The 27,983-nt window shown below is 42.9% G+C and overlaps 5 protein-coding genes across 7 annotated transcripts; 1 reads left to right on the top strand and 4 right to left on the bottom strand.

The window, feature by feature from the left end:
* Positions 1 to 336: 336 nt before the first annotated feature.
* On the bottom strand, positions 337 to 9,149 carry LOC147141240 (schwannomin-interacting protein 1). 2 transcript variants are annotated; one of them, XM_086043997.1, is made up of 8 exons: positions 8,963 to 9,149; positions 8,564 to 8,833; positions 4,241 to 4,350; positions 3,467 to 3,584; positions 2,703 to 2,909; positions 1,737 to 1,860; positions 1,475 to 1,568; positions 337 to 1,259 (listed from the first exon to the last, which is right to left on the bottom strand). In XM_086043997.1, exons 2-8 carry the CDS (start codon positions 8,753 to 8,755, stop codon positions 1,208 to 1,210), a joined length of 897 nt encoding a protein of 298 aa, XP_085900123.1. In that variant the 5' UTR covers positions 8,756 to 8,833; positions 8,963 to 9,149; the 3' UTR covers positions 337 to 1,207. The 2 variants fall into 2 exon arrangements, with proteins under 2 accessions (XP_085900123.1, XP_085900124.1); XM_086043998.1 differs by lacking the exons at positions 8,564 to 8,833; positions 8,963 to 9,149 and adding an exon at positions 5,822 to 5,971.
* A 1,216-nt stretch (positions 9,150 to 10,365) lies between these two features.
* LOC147141239 (uncharacterized) lies at positions 10,366 to 13,504 on the bottom strand. 2 transcript variants are annotated; one of them, XM_086044164.1, is made up of 5 exons: positions 13,238 to 13,504; positions 12,440 to 12,586; positions 11,905 to 12,023; positions 10,498 to 11,352; positions 10,366 to 10,420 (listed from the first exon to the last, which is right to left on the bottom strand). In XM_086044164.1, exons 1-4 carry the CDS (start codon positions 13,440 to 13,442, stop codon positions 10,504 to 10,506), a joined length of 1,320 nt encoding a protein of 439 aa, XP_085900290.1. In that variant the 5' UTR covers positions 13,443 to 13,504; the 3' UTR covers positions 10,366 to 10,420; positions 10,498 to 10,503. The 2 variants fall into 2 exon arrangements, with proteins under 2 accessions (XP_085900290.1, XP_085900289.1); XM_086044163.1 differs by having other exon boundaries at positions 12,440 to 12,589; positions 13,238 to 13,503.
* Positions 13,505 to 14,914: 1,410 nt separating this feature from the next.
* LOC147141238 (uncharacterized) lies at positions 14,915 to 17,226 on the bottom strand. The gene is made up of 4 exons (XM_086044168.1): positions 16,860 to 17,226; positions 16,628 to 16,774; positions 16,419 to 16,540; positions 14,915 to 15,762 (listed from the first exon to the last, which is right to left on the bottom strand). The coding sequence occupies exons 1-4, from the start codon at positions 17,116 to 17,118 to the stop codon at positions 14,944 to 14,946; spliced, it is 1,347 nt and encodes a 448-aa protein (XP_085900294.1). The 5' UTR covers positions 17,119 to 17,226; the 3' UTR covers positions 14,915 to 14,943.
* Positions 17,227 to 18,847: 1,621 nt separating this feature from the next.
* LOC147141237 (glutamate-rich protein 6) lies at positions 18,848 to 24,828 on the top strand. The gene is made up of 11 exons (XM_086043818.1): positions 18,848 to 18,922; positions 20,406 to 20,467; positions 20,572 to 20,673; positions 21,732 to 21,818; positions 21,907 to 22,106; positions 22,184 to 22,233; positions 22,317 to 22,492; positions 22,559 to 22,638; positions 22,738 to 22,896; positions 23,004 to 23,223; positions 24,025 to 24,828. The coding sequence occupies exons 1-11, from the start codon at positions 18,904 to 18,906 to the stop codon at positions 24,280 to 24,282; spliced, it is 1,413 nt and encodes a 470-aa protein (XP_085899944.1). The 5' UTR covers positions 18,848 to 18,903; the 3' UTR covers positions 24,283 to 24,828.
* Positions 24,302 to 27,922, bottom strand: selenot1a (selenoprotein T, 1a). The gene is made up of 6 exons (XM_086043817.1): positions 27,714 to 27,922; positions 26,199 to 26,309; positions 25,883 to 26,009; positions 25,602 to 25,689; positions 25,239 to 25,406; positions 24,302 to 25,166 (listed from the first exon to the last, which is right to left on the bottom strand). The coding sequence occupies exons 1-5, from the start codon at positions 27,854 to 27,856 to the stop codon at positions 25,282 to 25,284; spliced, it is 594 nt and encodes a 197-aa protein (XP_085899943.1). The 5' UTR covers positions 27,857 to 27,922; the 3' UTR covers positions 24,302 to 25,166; positions 25,239 to 25,281.
* Between the last annotated feature and the right edge of the window lie 61 nt (positions 27,923 to 27,983).

Here is a 27,983-nt window from a genome sequence, read left to right as displayed (position 1 = left end):
TATTAAAACGTGATATAATGTAAATGGATAAATGTGTTTTTTAAAAATGAGGGTCGTGACAGTGGCTACTTTTTTTCACTAGCTACTTTATTGGAAGTTCTGTACAGTTTCTTTGTGTATATTTTTCCTAAGCGTGTATTTTTTGTCACTGTCCTGAGGAAAACACGTAATTTTATTTAATTTTCACGTTGATGTGATGTCTAACGCAGAAACCCCATTCATGTAAAAATGTCATACTTTTTTTTTTAAGTAGCAATTGTGTCTGGTCACGTGCAATTAACGAAAAATCTCACTAGGTGGGGCTATTAAATCCAGTTGAGTGACAACAATCAGCCATTCCACGCTTAAAATGTTTATTATCCCATATTTGTACAGTCATTATACAGAACATGTATCCACATAGCATACAATAGAAAAACAAAGTTGACTTTATGCTAAAAGGACACAGCGACAATAAGCAATAAGTTGTTTTTCTTTAATAGATTCCTTTCTGTCCATAAACCTTTCTATCACATAAAATAGATATGTTTAGTCTGGGATCTAGTGGTTTAGTTTTTCTTAGTAAATCGAGCCTCACTAAAAAAAAAAAAAGAACATTTATTGTGAGGCGTTAGAGATTTGTTTTTGACTCCTACAAAATACCTTTCACATCCTTCATGTGTTGTACAGATGTACGCAATGTACAAAGTAAATGTGCAAAGATAAAGCTCAAAAAGTACAATGAAAATGAGCACTATAGCAGCGATTGTTGTACATCCAGTTGTGTGTCTTCGGGATTTTCAGTAGTGCTTCAGCATTGAAGCGATGCTTTAAATGAGCATTGGAGACCAAATTTCTATTGCGACAGTGAATTACAGTTTCAACTGTGACAGAAAAATAAAGAACAAAGTGTGCAAGTGCTCCCCTCTATCCCTCTAAAAATGTTCTCCGCAAAAGCCCATAAGATGGCAAAATTGGTTTTGTGATGGATTTATGCCAAGAAGATTCCCTTAACTCTTTAAAATATGCCATGTTTAAACCAGCAGAGTGGAAAGCGAAAATCCTGTCAACTGGGTCCAGTGGTGCAATACTTTATGTGCATGTATAAACACTATATGGCCTCTTCTTTTCTCCACAGACAGCACAGATGGGGTTTCCGTGGCAACACAAGTGACAATCCAATGAGTGGGTACTACGTCGGACGGCGTGCAGATGGACACATGGGAATTCATTTCGCGTTTGCTTTCTCAGCCTGGTGCCGCTGATGGCTGTGAGCGTGTCTGCATCAAGACAAAGACAAAGCGCTAGTATAGTTCATGTGGATTCATCAGCGGCGGGTTGCCTAGAAGCACCGACCTACATTTCCGACCCCCAATTGCAGTATTTGTTCCATCAAATTGTATTCATTTATTTCCAAATGACAGTTCTCTTAATTTAATAGCATTTTTGGGGGGGGGGGGGGGCTGCAGATGAAGTGAGTGCAGCGTGTGTTCACCTGGTGAGGTCCTCGATGTCCACCAGCATGGCATCCTGCTCAACGTGCTGCTCGTCCCTCAGCAGCAGCAGCTGCACCAGCTCCTCATTGAGACCTGGAATGCACACTCACAACTGTGAAGCAGACGTGCCATCCACTACCCCGCAATGTAAACAAGATCTAGTAAAAAAAAAAAAAAAAGCAGTTAGCAGTGTTCTGTGCCCGAAGACAAAAATGGACAATGGACCAGCGTGACTGAAATACTTGAGTCTGATCGACTTACTCTGGATCTGCGAGTGCAAGTCGTTTGTGATGACTTGTAGCTGCCCAAGACTCATATCCCTCATGTCGCCTCGCCTCAGATTCCTCTTCATCAAACCTTCGCTTATGTGAGGCAGATGGGGAAGCTGCATGCGTGCACAAAAGCAAAACATATTTGTTTTCTACTTGCCTTGAATACAGTTAAGTTGCATTTAAGTTCAATACATCCATCCATTGTTACTTTTAATACTTTTTTATTTAGGTACGATTTTTAATCAACTTTTATACAATATTGGAGGATTATTTAAATGGGAAATCAACCCAAACATTTTTTTTAAAGAATATGTTCCCAGCGGGCCCACTAGTTGAAACACAGTATTCTGATTAATATTGCGTTTGTGGGATATAAGTTAAGCAGCAAAATCCACCCGTTTTTAGCCATCTCTGGGGGCGGCCATTTTGTCACTTCTGTCGACTGAAAATGACATCGCAGTGGTTCAGGTAACGACCAATCACAGCTCATCTGTTTTCTGAAGCTGAGCCATGATTGGTTGTTACCTGAGCAACTGTGATGTTATTTTCAGTTGACAGAAGTGACAAAATGGCCGCCCCCAGAGATGGCTAAAAACGAGTGGATTAACTCTTATTCCATAAACGCAATATTTATCAGAGTGCCTTGTTTCAACTAGTGGGCTTGAATAGAACATATTGTTGAAAAAAATATGGGTTGACTTCCACTTTAAGTACAGGTTTGTTAAAATCGGCGCAATCAAAATTAAATCAATAGGATAATAAAAACAGCAAAAATAATATTCCATTTACTTTTTAGGAATAGAACCTCCATTTTGTGTTTGATTAACACATCGACTACGCTGATGGTGGTACTTGGAGAATAAGTCCTTTAGTCCTTTTTTAAGCTGATACTTGGCGTAAAAAGTTTGAGAACCACTGCTCTAAACCCTAGAGTCCAGTGTGATTCCTGACTGACCAGATCCGCCACAGGCGAGCGTCTGTGCTGCTGGATCTGCCTCTCCACCTCCACCTGCATTCGGGCCATGGGTCTGGCCAGAGCCAGGGCCACCCGAGCCTCCTCCTGGAGCCTGCGCTGCACCCGCCAGAATCCGCCGCAGTCGTCCAGCGGATCCGAGTCCTCCTCCGCCGTGTCTCGGTCCGATAACGACGAGCTCTGCTTGCTCTGAAGCAGGAAGACTTGGATTAGTGGCATGGTGAACATGTAAAACGCGGTTACACATTGTGTAGATTCTCAAACTTTTGGGGTCTACTGACCCCTGAAGAGGGATTTGCATTTGTGGAATAAGAGTTAATCCATCCGTTTTTAGCCATCTCTGTGGGGCGGCCAATTTGTCACTTCTGTCAACTGAAAATAACATCACAGTCGCTCAGGTAACAACCAATCACGGCTCAGCTTCAGAATACAGATGAGCTGTGATTAGTCTTTACCCGAGCAATTGTGATGTCATTTTCAGTCGACAGAAGTGACAAAATGGCCGCCCCCTGAGATAGCTAAAAATGGGTGGATTTTGCTGCTTCACTCGCATTCCACAAACTCAATATTAATCAGAATGCTGTGTTTCAACTACTGGGCCTGCATAGAACATATTCTGGGAAAAATATGTGTGGGTTGATGTTCCCCTATAACAAAGAGTTATTCGGCTTCAATCAAAACTGAGCAGTTTTGTTTGATACAGCTCTTTTATTTAGCGTGTATAAATACAGTCCAGCCTCACATACCACTGGTGACAAGGGTGTGTCCAGACTGGTTTCTGTCCTGCTGTCCTCGGCATCGCTGTCTTTGTCGCTGCTGCTGTCGTTGACAAAACACACCTGCAGGTTGACTCCACTGTGGAACCTGACGGAGAAAAAAAAAAAAAACAGTTTGTGATGAAAGTTATGAGAATCACCATAAGGTGCCTTTGACACGTCACCATATAACCCAAAAAGCTTGATAATGATAAGAAACGTATATTAGTCAAGTTCCCACACTTAAAAAATGATATATACATACACGTAAACAATAAATTATGTAAGCTTGCTGACAGAGTGGATAATGACGGATGTTTTTGCCTAATGTTAGCATCTACTGAGGTGTACCTTTTCAAAATGTCCTTACACTTGGCTCGCTTATGCTACTATGCTAGCTAATGCTAGTTTAGGTTTAAGGGGGGGAAAAAAAACAGATGAAGAGTAATTGAATCAAGAATGAGAGCAGATATAAAATGAATTAAAATATGAAAAGCAGCCCTGACAGACAGACTACTGGGTTAAAGTAAATTGAATCTTTAAGCCTCCTTACATGCATTCATACAGTATTCATCGGTGGGTTTATGACTACTGAGTAGAGCTGCCTTTGGAAAAAAAATAGAAAGAGTGGCAAACATAATTAAATATCCATGATGTTAGAGGGAGGGGACGTCAGGCAGCGTCGAAAATAGACGCTGAGATCAAACACGTCAGTCAGAATATAAAAGAAACACAATACTTCACACGCGCCATTCAAAAACCCACCGTGAGGACAGGTCGTTCTTGCTGCAGCTGGTGAAGATGACTGGCTCGTCGTCATAGAAACTGCCCAGGGCAAGTTTCTGCCGAATAGACTCTCTCTCATTTCGCTGGGCCTGTCAGAAAAACAAAGACAAATGCAATTAAGGAAACCAATATACTGTTTATGGGATGATGCTGGCCATCCTTCGACAAGAACATTCTGGATGCACACATTGTCAGTTATTATTCCCAAATATACATTCCTGACTGTTTTTGATTGCATTTTTTTGAACTATTTAGATTTTTAATGAGAAAAGAATAAAGGGAAAGAGGACAGCAATGAATTATACATACTGATAAAAGTAGGACAAGGCCTGTTGTAGGCTTGTTAAAATTTGCAGAACCAGTCAACCAGAGCTTACTTTTTCCCTCCCATATCCCCCCCCACACCCCTCCCCCCAATATATAGACATTTGATAACGTCAGTAAATATTTTTTTCATCTGCCTATTTCCAAAAATGTGTATGTATGCGAGCCATTCTGAACCCCCCACCCCCCCTCCCCGTGATGTTACAATGAAGCTAATTGACATAATAATCGCCCCCATCGAGTTCCTCCACCCAAGATGTAACCAGTTAGGCTGGGTGGAGATCCAGCATCACTTTCAAGCCGGCCCGACTCCAAAGCGCACGTGTTTGGAATATGCCTTTGGTGATGTGTCGAAGTGCCATATACACAACGCTACAAACTTCTGCCTCTACACGGTTGTCATGGTAGCAAAATCCAAAATAACCTTTGGCCTCACAGCGTGTGGGGCGGGATGAGGTCTAGCTCACTTGCATGAGACTCCCACAAATGGGTTGACAAATAGGGAAGTGGTTTCAGTTGTGATGAAAAAAAAAATACTGGATGGACAGGTGACATGTCTGCCCTCGCAGTGCATCATGGGATAGACGGGCAGTACTCCGGATGCTCTAGAAAAGAATGAAGGAATGATGAGGCAAATTCATCTTTGCCGTGATTGAAACTTTGGAGTACCAACCACATTTACAATACGCCCTCCTGATATATTGTTGTAGAATGTAGAACAATGTACAGGATATTTTTCCAGTCACATTTAGAGACATTTCTTTCATTCCACCTCAACTATTAATCACATTTTCACCATGTTCAAATAAATGCACCTTATGACCGCTTTTTAGCATCATTTATATAAATGTCAACACAACACTGCAGCGGGTCGTGTTTTATTTCTGGCACTGTGGCAAGCCCTTTTTTTTTTTTTTTTTTTTTGCATAATGAGATTCATGTTCCAAGGCTATATCTATGTGTATGTCACATACATGTGTCACATAACGTGTGATAAAAGATAACGCATCTTGATCAGACTGACATATTTAGAGTCCATTTTACTTTGACACAGATGGCACACCTTATTTTGCACAGACGTCCTATGTGAATGTGATGGGAGAGCTGCGCAGACGGCAAAAAGAACACGCCCGCCTCTGTCTAGCTGAATCATCCGCAGCATCACAGCAGTGATGGCTGCCAATCACGTAACCAGCGCACAAAATCACATACACGCTCACACGAAGGGACACACACCTGGTAAACGCGTTTCTCCTGGTGCACCATCCTTCATCGCATCGTACTGAACACGCAAGCACGCCCTGCCCGTCCTCTACACTGCAGTGGAGCCGGACCCAGGAGACCCTCTCATATACTGCAGGAGGGAGGGAGAGGGACGGAGGGGGGGAGGGGGGAGCGTGGGAAGACAAACGTAGGAGAGGAGGGATGGAAGGAGGCGCTGGTTCCCCTCCAGATGTGCTATCTGTTCCTCCATCTTTTCTCACTCGCTCCATCTTGGCTGTCTTTTTCAAATCCTGATACTGTGAGTGCATTGACCTCAAAAGGGGCGCACGAGTAAGGGGCGGGTAATGGCTGACTAGCCTGATGAATGAGACGTGCAACCCAGGTCGATAACGAATCAATACGTTGCGTCAGTAATCGCTTTGCGTAAATGTCAGCACGTTTCATGACAATGGTGTGGCTGACCGTACTGGGCCATACATTTGGAATGATTGGTTTGGCCCTGAGCATTACAATGGACCTGTTAGTTGGTCTGCTTCACAGTTGTGAGGTCTGAGGTTCAAATCCCCGTGTGGAGTTTGCAAAGATTTCCTCCAGGGAGTTTGGCTTTCTTAAAAGAAGTCTCAAAACATTTTTTTTTCAAGAATATGTTTAATGCAAGCCCACTAGTTGAAACAAGGCCTTCTGATAAATATATTTTTAGCCATCTCCGGGGGCGGCCATTTTTTCTTCTGTGGACTGAAAATGATATCACGACTGCTCACAACGACCAATCACGGCTCAGATTCAGAAAATAGGTCAGCCGTGATTGGTTTGTTATGAGCAGTCGTGATGTCATTTTCAATCAACAGAAGACAAAATGGCCGCCCCCAGAGATGGCTAAAAACGAGTGCATTTTGCTGCTTAATATATATTCCACAAACGCAAAATTAATCAGAATGCCGTGTTTCAACTAGTGGGCCTGCTGGGAACATATTCTTCAGCCTTCAAAGATTTTGTCACAAATTTTCAAAACTAGTCATGAAAATGATGATAACCAAATGCAGAGGAAATATAAGTCCAGTGGCGCCTTTAAATTACATTAATTGAATTACAACAAGTGCAAATTTTGAAAAATATTTGTGGGGGCTTTCTAAAGATAAATCTCAATGATTTTAAGGTTTTTGAATAATTTAATATTTGGTAGACAGCATTACGAAAAAAAAATGTAAGTGACCCACAAAAAAAAAAAAAAAAAAAGGGTGTAGCCCACCTCTGATCCAAATGTGGACAAGCACTACAGAAAATGGACGGATGGACGCTTTGCCTCCGACCTCATTTCACATCACAGATCCCCAATGTGGCAAGAAGAGACGAGGGCGCGCACACACAACCACACTTACGGCTCATAGTGCTGTGTCACAGCAAGGCATGCTGGGTAAACAACATTTTGTTTTGAGTCATCTATCCCGCTTGCCGCCTCACTGCCTCAGATAACTATAAATATCCCAGGCGTTTCTCGAAGAAGCAAATGCTGAGCCACGATGACTGCGCATTTGCCTGAAGACAAACACAGTAGTGGCTCATGTGCATGTATACACAGGAAAAATCTACAAAGTTAAAAAGTTTCGTACACATTAGCACCAGTAGTCACTTTGCAGTACTAACGGTCATCATCCGGCACCAGATATTTTTGAACCAAATCCACTCAACAATGCTACAGTATGTCGCAACCTCATCCAATCAACAACAGTGCTGTTATTGTTTTTAATTATAATTAACACTGTCAAATGTTTAAAGAGGAAATCCAAACCCAAACATATTTTTTACAAGAATTTATTCCTAGCAGGCCCACTAGTTGAAACGCGGCATTCTGATTAATAGTGCATTTGTGCAATATGAGTTAAGCAGCAAAATCCACCCGTTTTTAGCCATCTCCGGGGGCAGCCATTTTGTTACTTCTGTCGACTGAAAATGACACCACAACTACCCAGGGGTCAGGGAACGACCAATCACAGCTCGCCTGTTTCCCCATCGGCTTGTCCGCTGGTGTGGCAGCTTTAGAGCGCCTCATTGTCAGCTGTGAGTGCACGCATGTCAGGCACGAGAAAGGCAGAAGAGCGACGAGGTGGAAAATAAATGTCTGATTTGACAGCCAATGTGTGGCTTTGGCGTGACCACTTTAGAGTGCCTCATTGTCTGCCCTGAGTGTGTGCATGTCAAGATTTTCTTTTCTTTTTTTTTTTTTTGCATGTAAAAATAATACTTATGTGCAGAAGATTGGGCTTATTGAATCTTCAATATGCAGTGGTGTTGTGGTGGTATTAATTTTTATGGCTAATGTGCTGTTGTGAATGTTGAACATTCATAAATTGATTATTTTCCAGCAATATATGGACATGTGCGCATAAAAAAAAATGCTACATGCAGCATACCATCCATGAGGATACATTTTGTATGAAATGCTAAAAAATACTTGGCTATTGTTGTAATTCATCATATCGATATATACTGTATATCAATGTCAATATTATACTTCCCACTTTAGCACTCATTGTACAAATATTACCATATCACAATTTATATTATACATGATATATATTGGACTACTAAATATTGCCAGGCTGCAGGTTTGTTTACTTCAAGCGCATCTTGTATATGGAACAGTGAAAAATCAGTGCTTGGATAAAGTTATTCTGTTCAAATCCACACATCCAAGACTTGATACACGCAATCCTTCTGAAGAAAAAAAAAAAAAAAAAAAAAAAAAAAACTGACCGAGATGCTGGACAGTCTGCTGTGTCCACCGTCGTAACACTCCTGAAGCTCCTGGGCCCAGCTGCGACTGTTCACCATAAAACCTCTTTCAGCCTCCGCGCCGTCCCCCTTCCCAAAGTCCATCCACCACTGGCCCGATCCGACCCTTCCCATGAACACTTCACCCATGTCCACATCGTAGTCCTCCTCCATGGACCGATTGCGTGGATGCCCTGAGATGTGCGGAGAATCAGATAACCTGAACAATGGCAGTATCCATCGTCATGTTTCCTGGGATTATAAGAGGAAAAAAATTCAACATAACGTTGAGAATTAACGTGGCGATAGCAATGGCGTTGTGCTAATACGACTACTGAAATTAAAAAGCATCCAGACCACAAATGCCACAAAAGCACTCACCTTCATTGGAGACAGTCTGGTTTCCAGTGTAGCTCCAGCCCGGTGAATGAAACCAGAGCTTCTTCTCCCATGCTTTCATGGGACTTATAATAGAAACGTTTGAGGTTGCAATTTGCATTAGAGGTTCATGAGGCTGAGTGCCCGGCGAAGAGGAGCAAGGCAAGCGCGCATCACCGCGTTGGCAACGCGGAGGTCACGTGCGGCCTGGCTCCAATGATGTGTGGAGATGCGCCCAGAGGACATGGCGCCATGTGGAAATGTATACGAACGGACAGAATGGGGTGGAGGGTGCATGCGCACTGTGAGGCAAAGCAAGCTTCACCAAAAAAAAAAAAAAAAAAATGTATTCCCTCCTCATTTTGAGTTCCTATTGACATTTGACTGCATCTACTCAGCCTCGGAAAAATACAGCTACTTTCGATTATATGCTCAAGACATGCAATGATGACAGTGAAAGACGGGGGTAAAACACTCAATTTGAAAGTAGCCACGGTTTAACTCACTGGAAAAAGTAGTCACAGGACACGCAAAGGTGGCTTGCTAAAGAAACTTTTCAAGGCTTACTTTAGAGTTTGTTTAAAAAATGACACAGGGCTAGAGTATCTGAATTTCACTATGTTAACTTTAAACAATTTTGCCCAAATTTGAGATGCTCAAGACTTGTTCATGAATGCAAGTAAATCATTTAAAAGGGGAAGTTATGTCTGAAATGTTTACATGTTCCATGCGCTCCCACTAGTCTAAAAGTGGGCATTTTGATTAATATTGAATTTGTGGGACACGAATTCGGCAGCAAAAGTCATCCCGTTTTCATCCCTCTCAGCGAATTTTGGAATTGGAATTTTTCTTCGTACATATTGAACAGCTCATTCTTTTCAGAGCAGTCAGAACTTTACCCATGTTGGACTAAGCGTAATTTCTACAGTGGCAAGAATGCCACACCTGTGAGGTGGATGGATTATTTTGGCAAATAAGTGCTTACCAACAAATGTGACTTTGAGCGAAACTGTGCTTGTGTACATGGCAAAAGATCCGCAGTTCATCCCAGGTTTATATAAAAATAATTTCCCATTTAACTGCAGATTTAAATTTGCCTTTCTGGGCTCAAAAAAAAAAAAAAAAAAAATTTCAGTTCACTTGGCTGCAACACATTAATCTGATTTGTGATGCATTTCACTTAGATCGGTTATATTCAAACAATATTTATGGAGCTGCTGCGGATGAGGTACAGTTGCATGCCGTTATATTGGATTTTTTATTTATTCTAACAGGTGGATTCAGTCAGAAGACAAACTCAATTCCCCCACTGGGTTACTACAAATTTCCTTTTCTACCACTACATAAGACCAAACATTGACGAGCCTGGACAAAAACTGAAGTCAATGATTATTTGAAACTTGCAATATTTTTACTTAAAATGTTTATTTAATGAATGCCAGTACATCAGAACGCCAATCCCTGAAAGAGAGATAAAGGCATAAGAATACGGCACACAACCAATCAAAGCCAGAAATTCACACTGACGTCACGCTTACCATTCGCTACGGTTCTACCTCGTCCCAGTCAAAGGGAATTGCTTCATCCTCTTCTTGGGAAAACCAAGGCTCCTGTTGCCAGTACTGATAGCTGAGGAGCGGTCCAGATTTGTAGCCAGCAGGCGGTAAACTTTTAGGGTCTCCGGCAATCAGACCGTCTTCGTTGTACGAGATTTCTTGTGCAAAGGGGTTGTTGGCGTAAGGCGTGAAGTTCTTATCCTGCGGTTCGGTTCTGGGCCGACACCGACGTTTGGTCGTGGAAGTGGTAGTCGGGGCAAGCGTGGTAGTGGTGCGCTTACAAGGTTTTCTAGTCGTCGTTGAGGTGGTCGCCGTTGTGGGGGGGTTGGCGGTCGGCGCCGCAGGCTTTGTTGTTAGTGTGTTTGGAACTTTGGTAGGATCCATATGTAGTTCCTTATTTTGGAGCGTTTGATGATGGGGATAAAGAGAATGGGGCAAAGGACAAAGCACTCCAGGCGGGTGGCAATAGGGGGCAGCGGGGTTCTGTTGATAGTGGGCGTAGAGTGGATAATGCATTGGAAGGTACGGATAGGCGGAGTGAGAAACAAGTTCTGGGTTTTGGTACAGGGGATTGTAAGCGCGATGTACAAGAGGATACATGTGGGGATTTTTCAGGATATGCAAGTAGTACAGGTACTTCAAATAGTTATGATAGTGCTGGTAGTAGTGATGGTAAGGATCATCGACAGACGCAGCCTCGTCCGCGCCACGCTTGGACCGGTCCACATTCGGGGGGATTTGAGGGATGGGATGCTGGGGGGTCAAAGTGGGAAACGTGGGGCAGGCAAGTGTGACTGAAGTCTGCAGGAAGCTCATTGGCAGAACATGATAGCCATTCTGAAACGAGATTAAAAATGTTAGTTAAGAGGAAAGCAACCCAAACTTTTTTTTTTTTTGCCCAAGAATATGTTCCCAGCTGGCCCACTAGTTGAAACACTGCATTCTGATTAATATTGCGTTTATGGAACATGAGTTTAGCAGCAAAAGCCACCTTGTTGCGTCGATTGAAAATGACATCACAACTACTCAGGGCTCAGGTAACGACCAATCACGGCTCAGCTTCAGAAAACTGGTCAGCTGTGATTGGTCGTAACCTGAGCAATTGTGATGTCATTTTCGGTCGACAGAAATGACAAGATGGCCGCCCCCGGGATTTCTTTTAAAAAAAAAAAAAAGGGGGGATTCACTTTTATTCCACAAAGACAATATTTATCAGAATCCCTCATTTCAACTAGTGGTCTTGCAGCAAACATTGTTGGGGGTAAAAAAAAAAAAAAAAAATGTTTGGTTAACTTCCTCTATAAGCAGCACCAGGACAGGTTTCTACCAAACTAACGTTCATGTTTATTTACACTAATGAGAACTCCAATTTGCGTAGGGACCACATACCTCTTGTATCACATTGCAGCCACCATATGAAACAACCAAGACAAGGCCAAGAGAATTCTGATGGAGCAAATGGCCACAAGATTCCGGCAGCTGGATTAAAGGTAGGGAACGCCCAGAGCCTGAAACAAGAGGACAGGTAGCCAATGATAAGTCAAGTGGGCCAACTCCATTTGTTTTTGCTTTATTGAATCTGTATGTCATAATTTACCACCCGGCTTGAAATTCAGATAAGTGCGAGATGTACACGTGTGCCATTGTTTTCATAGTGCATGTCTACATTAGTGGTAATCGAGACAGTTATGCAGGGTGCGATTTCGGCAAATTCATTGGACACACCCAGAGTTTGAAAGGTGAGAATTGCTTGAGTCATCACAATTTTGAAGCGTTTTCCATATACTTGGTTTTTTTGTTAAATCATTCAAATTCGGCAGGGTTGTTGCTATGTGAAATTTACAAGTTGCTCATGTTCTTGACAAACTGGAGTTAACCCACTCGAGTACTCTGTGGCTCAAATTTCTAAGAGCAGCGGAGTTACCCATGTCGAGCTCCAAGTTTGCAGCTCCACGTCCCGTGACTTTTAATTTCATCTTTGTAGGACCACATTGCAGTGAGGGATCTGTGAGCCGCCATGCTGCTTCAACTTCCGTAAGCTCGTTAGACTGCGATCCCTGCTCCCACATTCCTTCTGGGAAAGAGACACATCAAGCTGATCACAGAAATGTAAGAATTAAACATTCGATTTGCTTTCATTTAACTCATTCACTGTGAGACATTTTCAGTGCCTCTTTTCCCCTAACCTTTGAAAAAAAAAAAAAAAAAAAAGTTGTGGGATTGAATGGCTGGACTGTGAAAAGACAATTTGTCAGTGGCAGTGAATATTCAATTTTTTGGGGGCCCCTAGTGGCCATTGGGCCCCAGGCTGCTTTGATAAGTTTACCAAAACAGATGCTCTTAAGTGTTTTTTAAGTGCATTTATCAGAATGCCTCATTTCAACTAGTGGGCTTGCATAGAAAATCCTTGAAAAAAATTATGTTTGGGTTGACTTCTTCTTTAAGCCACATTTGCAATGGGGGTGTTGCTTTAACAAATCAGATTTGCCCATTAAAACAGTATTTCCCGCCCCGCCCCCCCCCCCCCCCCATCCTGTGATTGGAGCAAAATTCAACAAAAAAAAAACATCCATAGTGATCTACACAGATTAATAGATTAAATGAGGATCTTTTGTTATTGGGATGCTTTACATTTGTCATGTTATTAGATCAAGACTGAATGCAACGGGCCCTCTGGTTTAAGTCAATTAGAAAGTTAATGGAAGAGAAGGCGGAGTCTTACCTGAAACATCGGAGCTCAGTTCTTTCCCATTGAAGAGAATCTTACCCGGCCTTATTCTGAGCTTCTCGATGGCCGATTGCCACGGGAGAATTTTACCAAGGCTCTTCTGCGGAAAACAGCTGAAACTCGGGACAAGGGAACACAGGAGCAAGACAACCGCTACGGTACGACATGAGGCACGTCGTATTGGAGCATCCGCCGCCATACTCGTGGACACTCACCAATGGGTGGAATCACTTGACGATGAGGAAAGGAGCCTGAAGAGCATCTTTTAAAGAAAAAAAAAAAGTTGCTAATTGGCTGGGGGGGCAACAGTTCACACCTACGCTCATTAAAGGCAGAACAGGTGAGCTCGTTAGGCCCTTACGACGCCATTGGTTGTCTTTTCTTCTGTTGTCTTGACAGCCACTTATTCCTGGTACACACACACACACACACACATGCACAATTTTAACATTGATTTTTAAAATTGACTGTGTGCTTACTGCTTTTATCATTTGGTGTACTCCAGATGTCCAACACAGCACACCCAGAGGTGGTAAAAAGTACTCACTCTGTACTTTAAGTACAAATACTTGACTTTAATAAAGGTTTGGGGAAAAGTCGAGCTGCTGATTCAAATTTAATTAAAAAAGGTACAAACTAAAATGTATGTCAGAATAAGAAGTTGAGTATACGATCTATCCAGATGTAGCAAAAGTAGTCACACTCTTTAGCACATAAGTTAAAGTACAGATACTCGTAAAAAAAAAAAAAAAAAGATTAAAAGTACATACTGGTACTCATTCAACTATTTAAAAGAAAAAAGCAGACTTTGAAATATTGTATACTTAAAAGTAAAAATGATTCTTTTACTGTCAATTATATAAAATACAAAAAAAAAATTGATAACTTGGCGCAATAGAGAAAATGTTTTTTCAAACCAACAGCTAACAAGCATTAGCTCAGATTTTGTATGCAATAGAAAAAAATGTTTTTCGAACCAAGAGCCAGGTTGCATTAGATCGAGGTTTTATGCTATCAAAACATGTTTTCGTAGCTTTGCTAAGATTGTGAATTGACTTACAAAATAATGCTAAGTTTGCCGACAATTTTTTTTTACACTGGGAGCTGGTGCTACCACATTTGAACCATGAGCCAGGTTGTGTTAGATCGAGGTTTTATGCTATCAAAAGATGCTTTCATAGCTTTGCTAAGATTGTGAATTAACTTACTAAATAATGCCAAATTTACCGATAACTTTTTTTTAACACCAGGAGCTGGTGCTACCACATTTGTCAAAATACCAAAACTTAAATCCAGTAATAAAGTATTGTTACAGACAAAACAGGCTAACTGTTAGCTTACATTTGGTTACTAGTCTCACTGTAGTGGCAGACTCATCCTTGTCTTTTATGGTGGTGAATGATTTGGAAAAAGACATTATGCAGTCAGCACAACCAGGTGCTGCTCAGTCTAGCTGTCTGGCAAGTGCAAGGTTCAAGTATTTCCTAATCGGCTATTGTTCCGTTACATTTAGTCATGTATCTGGGTTTGAAACCTAAATTAAAGTTTGAGAGGAGAGAGGAAAAAAAAAAAAAAAAAAAAAAAAAAAAATGCACGTATTAAGTCATTCAAGACATTTAAAAAAAAACTTGGCAGCAACCATGAAACTTGTTACAAATGAATGACAAGAGCTGGTTTTAAGCAATTTATTTGAGTTATTTTCACTGATTAGCATACATTGCAGCAAGTAAGTCCTCGTAGGATATATAGTGCATTAGCTCAGGGGGAAATTGGTACAATGGATTGTACGGTAACGGAGTGGTGTCAGCGGCTGGTACTGCAGTTGCGGTCGGTGCTGGGGTGGTTGTTGTTGTTGTTGGCTGCACCGGAGGGCTCGAAGTAGGAAACTGGGCAACTTTTGAGTGAGTTACTGTCTTAACGGGATTGTTTTGCTCCAGGTTCCCAGCTCGTGGCTGATGTCCTGGGAAGGACCAGAGGGAGGGGTTGAAGAACGGGTACTGGGCCACCGCCTGGGGAACCTGGTATGTCCGAGGCAGATTTTGCACATAGGGCATTTGTGGCATGATGGGATACTGGGACACAAAGGGGTTCTGGGGTGCTTGCAGTCCAAAATTCAACGAGGGTTCCTGAGGCACTAGGGGCTTCGGAAGCCCAGGATGGGAGCCTGGACCAGGGGGCATCGGCGGCCACTTGGGGACTAAGGGCCACTTGGGCATGTGAGGCATAGAATGGGGGGGTTGGGCCCTGGGGATCAGAGGGACACTTGGGGCCCTGGGGCTCAAAATGGGAGCTTGAGCCTGGCTCCGGGGGTCAATGGGTGACCAAATGTTTAGTGGGGAGATTGGACCATTGGAGACTGGGGGCCACATGGGGACATGTTGAACCTCAGGCCCCTTGGTGACCACTGGATTAGATTGGGGTGGGCTGGTAACCTTTGGGGCATCAGTTGGAGTCTGTTTGGTGCACATGAGGATGACTGGAACTCCCTGCCAGTACATTGGAAGCACATAACTTCCAGCCTTGGGGGTGGGGGAAAAAAAAAATAAAAAATTACACCTTTGCCCACCACCAGGTACACTACAAAGTAGTACTTCGGCCACACCGAGACATTTAAGAAACTGTGCAGTTGTGTGCTCTAAAAAGATTACAAGAATACAATTTTAAATTTACATCACAAAAACTTCCCCCCTCAAACTTAGGATTCATTCAAATTTTATCTAAGACCATTCATCTAAAAATAACTGACAACTTACTCTGAAAAAAAAAATACAACTTTCCTCAAAATCTCATCCGAGAATATGACTTCACAAAAATCATTGCATCTCAAAACGTGCAACTTTTCCTCAGAAAATACTCATTCAAAATGACTCAAATATACGACTATTCTTGTAAAATCCCAGCCAACTGAAAAAATGGCATCCTTTCAGAAAATCAGTTCCTCGAATAACACTTCTTTGATCGCACCTATCCTCAAAAACACTCATTTCCATCTTTAAAAAAAAAAAAAAAAAAAGTACCACTCTAAGACATTTTCCTCAAATATCCAACTATCAAAATTTTAAAGTCAGTTAACTTTCTACCTTGAAAACCTGCAACTTTCTCAAAGCAAAATTCACACCCCAAGCTTGCCCTAATTCGTATTTGTAGAGGAAAGTGTGACCTTAGTGAGCATTACCTGTTGAATCATATAACAGCCACCGTAGGGAACATACATGAGGAATCCAAAGGAATTTCGATGCATATTGTAGCCACAGTTTAAGGGCACAAGGGGTAGAGGCAATGGAGGTGCATTGGGCGCTGCAGAATAGAGAGAGAGAGAAGGAGGGTTACACTCAACTAATAGTGACAAGTTCTGCTTTTCTTGCCTAAATCTTGACACTTAACCTTGCTGCACTGTCATGTAGGGTAGGCCTGGTCTCTTCACACTGAGCTTCATGTAGTTATCTCCACACTGCAGGGAAGTCATGCGTCTCCATGAGGCCTCTTGCGATGTATGTGGTTGCACTGGCAGAGGGTTCATGCCCCAGCCTCCTAAGGAACATTTAACGTTACAAAAACATGGAGTTGATCTTAGCTGGAAAAGAGGCTAATTAAAAAAATGGAGTCGTTTTCCTACCTGCAGAGTCAGCCTGATAAGCATCTTCATCCTGCACAGAAGTGTTTACCTTCTTGGCTTCTTCGTCCAGCAATGGAGGCTCCCAGTGAGGAACTTTCCCAAACACAATCTTACCCCGCCTGAAGCCCTCGGGAACATGTTTTCTTCTGTCTGCCTTCTTCAGGCGATAACAGTCGATTGTGTGCGCCAAAAAACAGGCTAAAATAAGAACTGCGGTAATCTGGCCGAATGTAGCACCTGCGCTCTTGTCTTTGTGCATCTCGTCGCCGAATGCGTGAAACTCGTGCAAAGGACAGACTACGCCATTTTTGCGCTACTTTTTGAGGTGAGCACCACTTCCTGGTAGCGTGACGAGCGGCAGCTGTAGCAACCAATCAGATGCCTGGGTAGTCGGGCTTAATTGATTATTTGATGATTAGTTGCACCTGGAAGGACACAAATTTAAAAGAGGCGGGGCTTGTAACAACAAGTATGAAATTATAACACGTACGGTAGACAAATATATGATGTAAAAATAAAAGATCATCAGGAAAATCAATGCTCAAGTACATACACTTGGAAAGTCTACTTAAATGTAGCAACGTTAGTTGTACTTTGTTACGTCCCCGCTGGCCGTCCATCAGCGTGATACATACTCTAATGTTTGTTTGATCCATTGTGTGAAATAAATACGTATTCAATGAAACAGAAATATTTCCAGTAAGAAGTATGAAATGAAACAGAACAGACATATTTCCAGTAAGACGTCCCAACGCCAAGGCGTCCGACGTCTTTTGTACATTCTGACGTCATACTCGCGTTTTTATCGCTTTCACGTCTACGTACAGCTGTACACCACAGTCCCGTCTCTCAAAATGCTTGTGTTCATCACTGTTTTCAACTTTATTCGACCTACTGAAAAGAACCTACGTGTGATATACTGTAATGTCCCTTTGTAGTCCACGCAAGGAGAAAATAAATTGTCCCAAATTGGCGTTATTCGGATGTAATATTCATTTACGTGTTCATTTGAGACTCAATTAGTTTGCCCATTGCCGCCATCTGCTGGAGAGACTATATGTATAACAACATGCGTCTGAACTGAAACGGTTGCTCCCAAAAGGGAGTGTGGCGTTTGCGGATTAATAAATCAAAGTACGAATTAAGGGTTTGCTGTATGATGTTTCAGTCATTTGCTATTCTTGTTAAGTAAAAAGTGCTGTCATTGATTTTTTCCAGGTTTCGGACACTAAATATGTCTCAAGGCCTCTCTCCATGACAACGGAACAAAGTTCACCTGCTGCTTAAACGTTCCAGAGCAGCCACCACATGGAAAGCTCGGTTAGTTCATTTATTTATTTATTTATTTCGCATGATAGCATTTGAAACGCATATTTATTCTGGGTTTGAATCTCGGCGCCGACTTTCCGATGTGTCGTTATTTATTATTAAATTAAACTGGGATAACTGGGATAACTGGGATAGGCTCCAGGTCACCCTCGATCGACCCGAGTAAGGACAAAAAAGTGAATGGATGGATAGTTAAATAGGATATTGCTGTTTGAAATCATCAGGTTAAGTTGAAAACTAACAAAGACAAATGATTAACTAAGATGAGCTTCTAATTAACATCCCTCTCCATTGGACTATACATTGTATCATATCAGATTGAGGTTGCTACGGTTACACATAATAGCGCAAGTAGTCAATCTCCATGGTTACTGACAACAATAGAGGGCATGAAACATTACTGCATGCATGCCTGGAGCATGGGTGAGTTTACTTGCACCTTGTATGTCTGCAAAAACGTTTTGTCTTCTTTTTGCACGTTATGTTGAATTTTATCATCAAAATGTTTGGGGACTTCCTTACTATGACTGGTTAAAAACATCAAAACTCCACGCTACCAAGGGATTCAAACCCAGAATATGAAGAGCTGTGAGGCAGACATGCTAACCACTTGTAAAAAAAAAAAAATCCTCTTGTGCAAAATGGATCTCCAGGATAAAAGCTTTGCACGAGAAGCGAGAGCAGTGTGGAGAGGAAGAAGAGGAAACAGAGAACGATGAGGTCCAGCATTTCAAGTGAGTCTTTTCCAAGCATACACAAGTAAATTGTCTTTAAAAAGAACGGGTAACTACGTCTACAATGGATGTTAAATGTCTGCACACCCCTGTTCAATTGTCAGGTTTTTGTGGTATTAATAAAAAAAAAAAAAAAAAAAGATTGAGAGCAGGATAACAGCGATGTGCAGTGAGGCACTGACTCATCTGGTGTCAGATATAAAAATATGAATCCAAAAAAAGATTAGTCTGTGTTTCAATTTTGACCTCAATTGAAACATCTTTTCAAAGCGTTTAATTATGCTTCAGTCATCTTGCTTCAATCTTGTTGGATTGAAAATCAGCATGAACCAGAGAACTAAAATGGAAAATATATTTTTTTATGTAATCATCATGAGTGTTTTCTTTTTTTTTTTTTTTTTTTACTCTTCAGATGCATGCAGGGAGAGGACAGATAAATCACTCCAATTTTATTCCACCATCAATGTGACCTTTAACCTGTACAACACAATTGAGAAAAAAAGATGAGCGCTTTTCAAGAAGAGGGTTAAAAATAAATTTTAGAAATGCAGTTGCACAAGTGTGCACACCCTCTTATAACTGGGGGTGTGGCTGTGTTCAGAATTAACCAGTCACATTTAAACTTGTGTAAATGTGAGTCAGCGCGTACCTGTCACCATTAAAAGTGCCTCTGAGTAACTTCAAATACACCTCAGATGGTGGCTTTTCTTGACATTTGTTTTTTTTTTTTTTTTTAGTCGAAGCCTGAAGGTCTATGCTAACTGACTGGTACTTAGAATTGTTCATGATTTTCTTCCACATTGACTTTTTTTTTTTTTTAATTGCGTTATACAGGTTAAAAATCAAATCACGGTGGAATAAATATTGACATGATTTATCTTGGTGTCATATTTTAATACCACAAAAAAAACAAAAAACGACCATTTGAACAGGGGTGTTTAGACTTTTTATATCCACTGCACTTGTCTTTTCATTGAAGCTCTTGGTGCTTACGGTAGAACCTTCAAAGTCAAACAATCCGTTCGCTGACTCCGAATTTCAAAACATTTTGTCCCACCGGAAACAAAGTAAAGTGAATTCATTTGCTCCAGGCTCTTGCCATCGTAACAACTTTATGAACTGGACAGTAATTTTTGTCATATAATTGTAAAAAAACATCTGAATGGTCAAATGAAAATCCATCCATTTTCTCTAGCTCTTGTTGTCATTAGCATCACAGGTGAGGCAAAAGCTTAACTTTGGGCAAGTGGTCGGGTAGCAGCAGATTTGTCAACCACTCCTGCGCCTTGCTGCTAAAATTAAATTGACTCTCTTACGACGCCAGAGTAAGTTCCATTTCCATTTGTACAATTATTACGACATCACAAATGCTCCTGTCTCAGATGGCTTGAAGTCTGACATTTGCATCCAAAGTTAATTGCCGTCGAACTCCCAAATTGTAGCATTTTAGGCTACCCTAAAATGAATCTGTTTTTGCCCTTAGAAAATGCCGTTGCAAAGTTAGAACATGATATCTGCGAGCTGCTCCGTGACCTGAACAATTATGTAAGTACAAATGCAAGCAGGCCAGGCCAGGCCGAATGTGACTGCCCGTCGATATCATTTGGTTTCGCTTCCATGATTGATCAGAGGACACGCTCTCTCATTAGGCTTTCTGTGACCCGCCCAGCCAGTGCATTCGAGCAGGAGTCCTGAGCTACCACCGAGAGTCCGACAACCCTCGACTTGCCATCACAGCCGCACATTTAGAGGTATTCAAATGAAAGTCGACAGCACGATCTGATTCTGTAAAAGGGACATCGCAGAAAAAGTTGACTTTTTTTTTTTGCTTGTTTACAAATAGTTGGGTCTCTGCGGAACAATAAGTACAAATACAAAAACAATATGTCGCAATGGGACTAATTGATATAATAATCAGCCACACACCAAGATCCAGTGCCACTTTCAAGCAAGGGCTGCGGTGCAGTAAACCCCCGTGGGGGGCTCGTGGCTGACCCTTGCTGTGAATAGAGGAAAACTTAGTCATTGACACCCCATAAGAATTGATCCCACAACAGTTTAATATGATCTCAAACTCATTTCAAATCATTACCCATGAAAAGAATTGCCTACTTGCTATATTCACGATACTGGGATTTTGGTAATGAAGCTGCAAAAAGTGAAGTGTGATGTGGCAAAGGGAAGACGGAGACATTAGCCCTTTAAATCGGAAATCATCCCAAACACTTTTTTTTTTCAAGAATATGTTCCCAGCAGGCCCACTAGTTGAAACACGACATTCTGATTAAAATTGCATTTGTGGAATATGAATTAAGCAGCAAAATCAAATTTTAGCCATCGCCGGGGCGGCCATTTTGTCACTTCTGTCGACTGAAAATGACATCACAACTGCTCAGGGCTCAGGTAACGACCGCGGCTCAGCTTCAGAAAACAGGTCAGCCGTGATTGGTCGTTACCTGAGCAGTTGTGATGTCATCTTCAGTCAACAGAAGTGACAAAATGGCCGCCCCCGGAGCTGGCTAAAAAGGGGTGGATTAACTCTTATTCCACAAACACAATATTTATCAGAATGCCTTGTTTCAACTAGTGGGCTTGCACAGAACATATTCTTGAGAAAAAAAAAATCTGTTTGGGTTGACTTCCCCTTCAGGCAGTGAAATCCTCGCTTCAGAAAACCGGTGAGCCGTGATTGGTCGTTACCTGTGCTTGGAAATGCTTTTAGGTGTGAACTGTTTTAAATTGTGATAGAAAAAAAAAAAAAAAACAACCGGTCATGTCTCACTTCAGTATTCTTTGTATATGTTCCCAGCCTCCGTTTGAGTGCCCGGGAAAGTGCGAGTACTGCCACAGAACCGCCAACCCTGTGCTGGACGTGAGATGGGAAGAAGAGCTGGAGGTGAGACCGAGTGGACGCGCGATGCGGACGTTCTCACCGCGAGCTCCATGGGCCAAAGCCCGCGGCCGACCGTGCGTGTCCCCGACAGGCGGTGCCGAGCTTTTGCTGCGCCCAGCGCAGGAAGCTCTGCATGGCCCTGGTGAGGAAGAGGCCTTCGGTGCCGGCCGAAATGGAGGAGGACTTACACAGGCGGGAAGACAAACCCTCCAGCGACCTGGCAGAGGCGCTGCTCAGCGGCAGGGAGAAAAAGAACGCCCAAAATTTTAGCGACCTTTCACGTGGACTGATGTAAGGAATCCAAATCAAAATAAACTTGGAACAGACGTCAATGATGCGAGTGTAACGGAAGCAATTTGTTGCGTCAGGGAACTGGCGGGGTTAAAGAGGGACGACGCCTCCCAACAGGCGGAACCTTGTGAGCGGAGAAAGACGTTTTCATCCGTCGTCCATTTTGTTCAGGGAGGTCTTGATCGAGGATTTTCGTCTGTCGCCTCACAGCCCCAGAAGCAAAAATCCTCAGTTTCCGGCTTGGCGGTTCCGCAGAAGAGGGCGGCTGGACGCTCAAGAATGTGGCTGAGAATGTTGTGCAACTCAAAAAGGAGGAGGCCAGAGAGTCCATTTGCGACCACAAGCCGCCCCTGTTTGGCATATGTCATCAAAAGGGGAGAAAACATGCACAAAGGCGCTCCGGCTCACACTCAACAATTGTAACCTTTTTTTTTTTTTTTTTCTGTTGACAGGATGGAGAATTTCAACAGAAATTTTACATGGACGGCAGGCCCTTTCTGAACCTGTTCCCAGATGGCACGGCTCAGCTCTAGTATGCGCTCCCTTCAAAATAAAACTTGACCGACCACAGAGTAGACATTTTGTACGTCGGCAGTCAACTCTGCGCTGTCGCCTTTATCGTCGCCGACAGTTACCCGGGACACCTGTTGGCCGTCGTCTTCGTCGTGACCAAAAAGAACGAAAAGGTTTGCATCGTCTACGACAACAACCTGACGCCCCCCAGAGCTATCCGAGCCATCTTCCAGTGTAATGGCAGGGCTACGTGTTACCACAGCAACGGAAACATATGGTAAACAGATGGTAAAAAGATATACTGACGTTCATCAGTTTCGCTCCAAGCCCGGGCCATATGGAAACACGGACAAGGCATTTATGCCGATTTTCCGATTGCTTTAGGTTGAGCCTCAATAGCTGCGGCGGTCAGTGTTTGGATGAGACGGGCGCCAGGGTTCGTCGCTGGAGCTGGAAAACGCTTCCACCCCCTCACCTGCCTCCTCTCTTCTTGTCCCTCAATAAGCACATCGGGCTGCGGGTCCTGGGCAAGGATCAAATTTTTGTCTCCTTCCTGGCTAACGGTCAACAGGCGCGGTGTAGTGTGGGGAGCTGCAGCGCTCAGGTAACACCGACGTATTCTCATGTTGGGGGTTGGAGGGTATCTGGAGTATGTTAACGGGGAAACCAACCAAAACTTTTTTTTTCAAGAATATGTTCCCAGCAGGCCGACTAGTTGAAACACGGCATTCTGATTAATAGTGCGTTTGTGGAATATGAGTTAAGCAGCAAAATCCGCCCCTTTTTAGCTATCTCAGGGGGCGGCCATTTTGTCACTTCTGTTGACTGAAAACGACATCACAACTACTCAGGTAACAGCCAATCATGGCTCAGCTTCAGAAAACAGGTCAGCTGTGATTGGTCGTTACCTGAGCCAAGAGACACTCTGATGTCATTTTCAGTCGACAGAAGTGACAAAATGGCCGCCCCCCGGAGATGGCTAAAAACAGGTGGATTAACTCTTATTCCACAAACGCGATATTTATCAGAATGTCTTGTTTCAACGAGTGGGCTTGCATACAACAATCTTCAAAAAAATGTTTAGTTGACTTCCCCTTTAAAGCTCTCAGAAATTCCCTATGAAAACCTCAAAGGAACTGCGATAAAGCTAACAAATGCTCTGAATCTAAAATTTAGTTGAAACCTTTTCATGGATTCAGTGCGGCTCTCAGAGGACTTCATAAAAATTGATAGGGGCAAAAAAAAAAAAAAAAAAAAACATTATAAAACCCATTAGTGTTCAAAACCTTTTGGAAAATGAATTCTCTGAAGCATACTTCTAAATAAACGTTTCCAAGGCTCGTTTAATGGACATGTAAAAAATCGCGGACAGCTCCATTAAAGGGCAACGCGCCTTCCCCTGCAGTGTAAATGCACACGAGAGATGCCTACCAGCGGACCTTCGCTGCTGAAGGACGAGCTGTTCGTGCTGGCCGCCCGGGTGAAGATCCACCTGTGCATCCAGCATCTCAACTGGAGCCTTCTGACTCCGCTTCACCAAAAGAGCACGCCGGCCCAGAGCATCCGCGTCTTCGGCAAAAAGCTGCTGGAGGTCAGCACCAACGTCCTGATGAGCCAGCACGAACGGGCCTTCATCAGGGGCTGCCTTCAGGACTGCCTCTAATGCAAGACGACGCAGCTGCTTCGTAGTTACGATAGGTTTTTATTCATTGTATCAACTCATTCCAAGTTAGGCAAATATAAAAATCACTCACAAATCATAGCAAAAACGTAATCTCCCAATGTTAGTTTGACAACAGCGTGACGAGTTGCTTCTCTACAGGGCTGAAGCTACTTGGACAATACCGTTTTAGTAATTCTACAGGATGCTCAAGAAGTCACTGTGCACTTGGATTTTTAAGACATGTTCCAATATGCACCGCTGAAAATGGATTCTTTTATTAAGACATGTTTCAAACTAGAATGAAGGAGGTTCATCTGTGTTCTACATTTAAAGTGTGAGTTCTGTGCGTGCATTGTTGCAAGTAAAGGAAGACGACAGAGCAGAAAACGACGAGAGAGTTCGCGCCTACTGCATTATCGGCAAAACTGGGAATTGGCAGAGAGACGGCTTGGTCTGGAAACGGCTAACACCTAGCTAATGTACTCCAGTTGACAAAAAGCCATTTATGCATAATAAAGCCGGTACTCTAGAAAGAAAAAAAAAAAATGTCAAAAATAAAAGCGCACTGTGACTTTCCGAGCACCGTGTACATTTGGCTCAGTGGTACATGTTTCATTAAAGACTACTTGACACGCAACCATGTAAATCTCCTAATTTGACTTCTGCTTTGATCAGATGTTGAGTGTATAGTACGAGAAAATGACCGACTGGTTGGCAGTGTCGCCATCAAGCCCGCTCCGCTGTCGGGGGCGGATCATCTCGAAGGGTTGCGCTGACGACGATGTGCGTGTGGGGGCATCCGGTCTGCGCTAGCAGTGGTCCTGCCTTCAGCGCAGACCTTCATAAACATCTCGTCACAGCCCTGCGAGAGGCCCGCCTCAAACCTGGAGGGGAGGGCGGCGGGTTAGAAAGACCAGAAAACGCAAGAGGGCGGAAGGTGATGCTAGCGTCCTTACAGGGAGGGGCTTTTGGCTGGGGGCCACACAGTGCGGAGCGCTGTTAGGAGTGGTGGAGCGGCTTCGTGCTCATGTGAACGTTCATTTTCATTTCGTTGTCCAGGATCTGCACCAGCTGCTGCATGGAGGGCAGGTGGCCCGACTCCAGTTTGGACCATACTGGCACATCTACACAAACGGAATTATTCAGGCATCCCTGACTTCCCTTGAGTAGTAGATGGCGGTCTAGAACCTCCATTTTTCTTTCAGTAAAATGATAACACTGAAAATCTGAATTATTTTCGTCATGATAATGATGATACGTAATTCTCCATGCCGCTACATATTGGCCCCACTATTGGCTCTGAAACCAAATATACTTACCATTTAATGTTATTTCAAAAGCTCCCGTGGACATCAACTGGTTTTCGATCATGTTGCTGAGAAAGAACACCATCATGCACGCGTATATCTGAAAGAAATGTTGAAATGCGACTGGATTGAGCAACCCTCACTGTTCCGTCCGAGGAACGGTCGCAAACGTTACTCTTGAACACAGGCCAACCAAATCCCAAAGCGGCTTGAAGACTACGAGGCATGCAGCCGACACCCTTGAGGTTGTACACCAACTAAATAAAAGTAACCTGCCCACAGCAATAACGTACCTTATTTCCCTGGCCCCACTCCCAGACCGCCGGGGCTTGCACGCCGAAGAGAGCGAACGGATCCTTGCCAATAACGACCATACCGATCACCAGCAGTTTGAAGACAGACAGAAAGGAAGCAATGTGCCTGCGGGAAGGACAACAAACAATAGGCTTTTAGGTTACGAGTGTGTTAGTATCAAGTACTCAACTGATGAGGACCCTTGGGTGTCATTAACGCAGCCACTGGCCACAAACCCCTGGGACCGTTTTACAGAAACAGTACAGTCAGTCTCTTGCTTACTGTGGGCTAAAACAGCTCATTTTCAACTCTTACCGATAGGCGGGGACGGGAAGGTAATTCTCCCCTTCGATGCGGATGTCCGGGTACCGCTGGTACAAGGCCTGCGTGTACTCCTCAAACACCCGCTTGTACCCTCAGGAGATGCTGCAAGGACACAAACATGCGCTTTTACAAACTGGATACAAGTGTAGGTGCCTTTTTTCAGGCGCCACTGTAAACATGGACCTCTCACAGAGCTAAATACTCTGGAGATCATTTGTTGACAATTATAGTGCTCGATAGCTCTCGGCTATAGCTACAATGCAAATATGGGATTTGGAACACCTGTCTATCTCGTTTCAATAATTATTTGACAGTTTTTTTTCGATCCGTTTTTCCCAAGAATTCATTATGCTACAGCTTAAGTGTTTTTCATACAAAAAGTTGCTAAAATTGCAAAATTTCAAGAGTACAAACAGCTCGTATTGAACTAGTTAGCACAGAAAGCATAAGAATATGTTCGTGACACAGCAAACTCAGTTCCCGCCGTACTCAGGAGTGGAATATGTGCTGAGAGAAGGTGCCAAAATAGGTTTTTAAAAATTGCTAAATGAAATTGTTGTCTATTGTGTCATGACTTGGTGTGTGTGTGTGTGTGTGTGTGTAGAATATGAATTTGTGAATGCAAATAACTAGAAATTAAAATAAAGGGTGAAGGCACAAAACAATAGAATGTCAATCGTTGATTGCAGTTTGTTCAGCCTTGTGCAGTTGTCTTCTCTTTTGTCACTGTGGCTCAAGAGCAGAAGAGAAGGCATTTTACAAACCTATTTGAGGTCAACCACATTCCAGGAATGATTAACTGACCTTCCTCACATAAACCATCAACAACACAATTGGGGAGCAGACATAAAAAATACAAGGCCGATTGTAACTCGAGGCCAGGTTAGGATTTTGTTTTATTTGTAAAACGCAATATTTGCATTTCTTGTGTTCTGTTTTCTTAATTTTTCTTTGCTGTTACTGTCTTCTTGTTCATAAATATATACATTTAAAAAAATATACATATAAAAGTCTACTCCAGTGTTTTTCCATCAGTGTGTAAATGGTGGTGGTTTAGGTGGATTCACGTATTGTACCATACAAGCAAGGATCGCCACTCGCCGTGCTGTTTTTTATTTGGTTGTCATTGGTGGTCACTTCTGTCTACAAAAAAAAATCCATATTAATATTTACTGAAACTTTGACTTTAATACTGTGTTAGCGTGGGTTGGTGATGGACTAAGACAGGGACGTTGACATTCGTTTTACGTCGCAACTCCGTCGTAATCCGAGGTGCCCCCTGTAAACACTCTAAACGGGCCTCAACAAGAATTGACAGGAAGTACATAAAACACTCGCCCCAAATTAGAACGTTCTAACGAGGACGAAAATGATTCCGTGCGTGTCACTCGAAGGATAACCGTTCAAAAAGACGCTCGACCAGCGAGTTTACGAACGGTTTGTTTTAGCCTTAGCTACCATCGTTGAGCTCGCTGGCGATGACTCGCCACATTTTGTCTCGCTTACCAAATCTGGAACTTGAGCAAGGGTCCAGCGGCGAACTGCATTTTCATCTTCTTCACGCCGCTGCTGCTGTCACCGGACGCGGCGAGGCACAGCGACAAGATCCCGAGGGCGAGGAATGAGAAGCGAAGCCACTTCATAGCCATTTCTTTCCGGGTGGTGTATCCCCCTCCTCAACCGAACCCGACTGAGTGACAGCTAAATCGGATAAAATGGTTGGTGTATTATTGGTCGCTTGTCTTCTTCTCCGGCGAATCAGGACCGTAAATCTGT

Source organism: Filicampus tigris, chromosome 10 (genome assembly GCF_054856515.1).
Source record: "Filicampus tigris isolate MCC_2025a chromosome 10, RoL_Ftig_1.0, whole genome shotgun sequence".
Taxonomy (NCBI): Eukaryota; Metazoa; Chordata; class Actinopteri; order Syngnathiformes; family Syngnathidae; genus Filicampus; species Filicampus tigris.
This window is presented reverse-complemented; position numbering and strand designations above follow the sequence as displayed.

Excerpts from the sequence above, each read along its gene's own strand:
- LOC147141239 (XM_086044163.1), bottom strand. The coding sequence starts at position 13,442 with ATGGCGGCGGATGCTCCAATACGACGTGCCTCATGTCGTACCGTAGCG. Across the intron at positions 12,590-13,237 it reads ACTGAGCTCCGATGTTTCAG|AAGGAATGTGGGAGCAGGGA; the intron begins GTAAGACTCCGC and ends TCTCTTTCCCAG. Across the intron at positions 12,024-12,439 it reads AAACTTGGAGCTCGACATGG|GCTCTGGGCGTTCCCTACCT; the intron begins GTAACTCCGCTG and ends CTCTTGTTTCAG.
- LOC147141237 (XM_086043818.1), top strand. Across the intron at positions 22,234-22,316 it reads CTCCCAACAGGCGGAACCTT|CCCCAGAAGCAAAAATCCTC; the intron begins GTGAGCGGAGAA and ends GTCGCCTCACAG. Across the intron at positions 22,897-23,003 it reads CACAGCAACGGAAACATATG|GTTGAGCCTCAATAGCTGCG; the intron begins GTAAACAGATGG and ends CGATTGCTTTAG.
- LOC147141238 (XM_086044168.1), bottom strand. The coding sequence starts at position 17,118 with ATGCACAAAGACAAGAGCGCAGGTGCTACATTCGGCCAGATTACCGCA. Across the intron at positions 16,541-16,627 it reads CTACATGACAGTGCAGCAAG|CGCCCAATGCACCTCCATTG; the intron begins GTTAAGTGTCAA and ends TCTATTCTGCAG. Across the intron at positions 15,763-16,418 it reads GCTGTTATATGATTCAACAG|GCTGGAAGTTATGTGCTTCC; the intron begins GTAATGCTCACT and ends CCCACCCCCAAG.
- LOC147141240 (XM_086043997.1), bottom strand. The coding sequence starts at position 8,755 with ATGGAGGAGGACTACGATGTGGACATGGGTGAAGTGTTCATGGGAAGG. Across the intron at positions 2,910-3,466 it reads ACACACCCTTGTCACCAGTG|AGCAAGCAGAGCTCGTCGTT; the intron begins GTATGTGAGGCT and ends TTCCTGCTTCAG. Across the intron at positions 1,861-2,702 it reads GCTCGCCTGTGGCGGATCTG|CTTCCCCATCTGCCTCACAT; the intron begins GTCAGTCAGGAA and ends GCACGCATGCAG.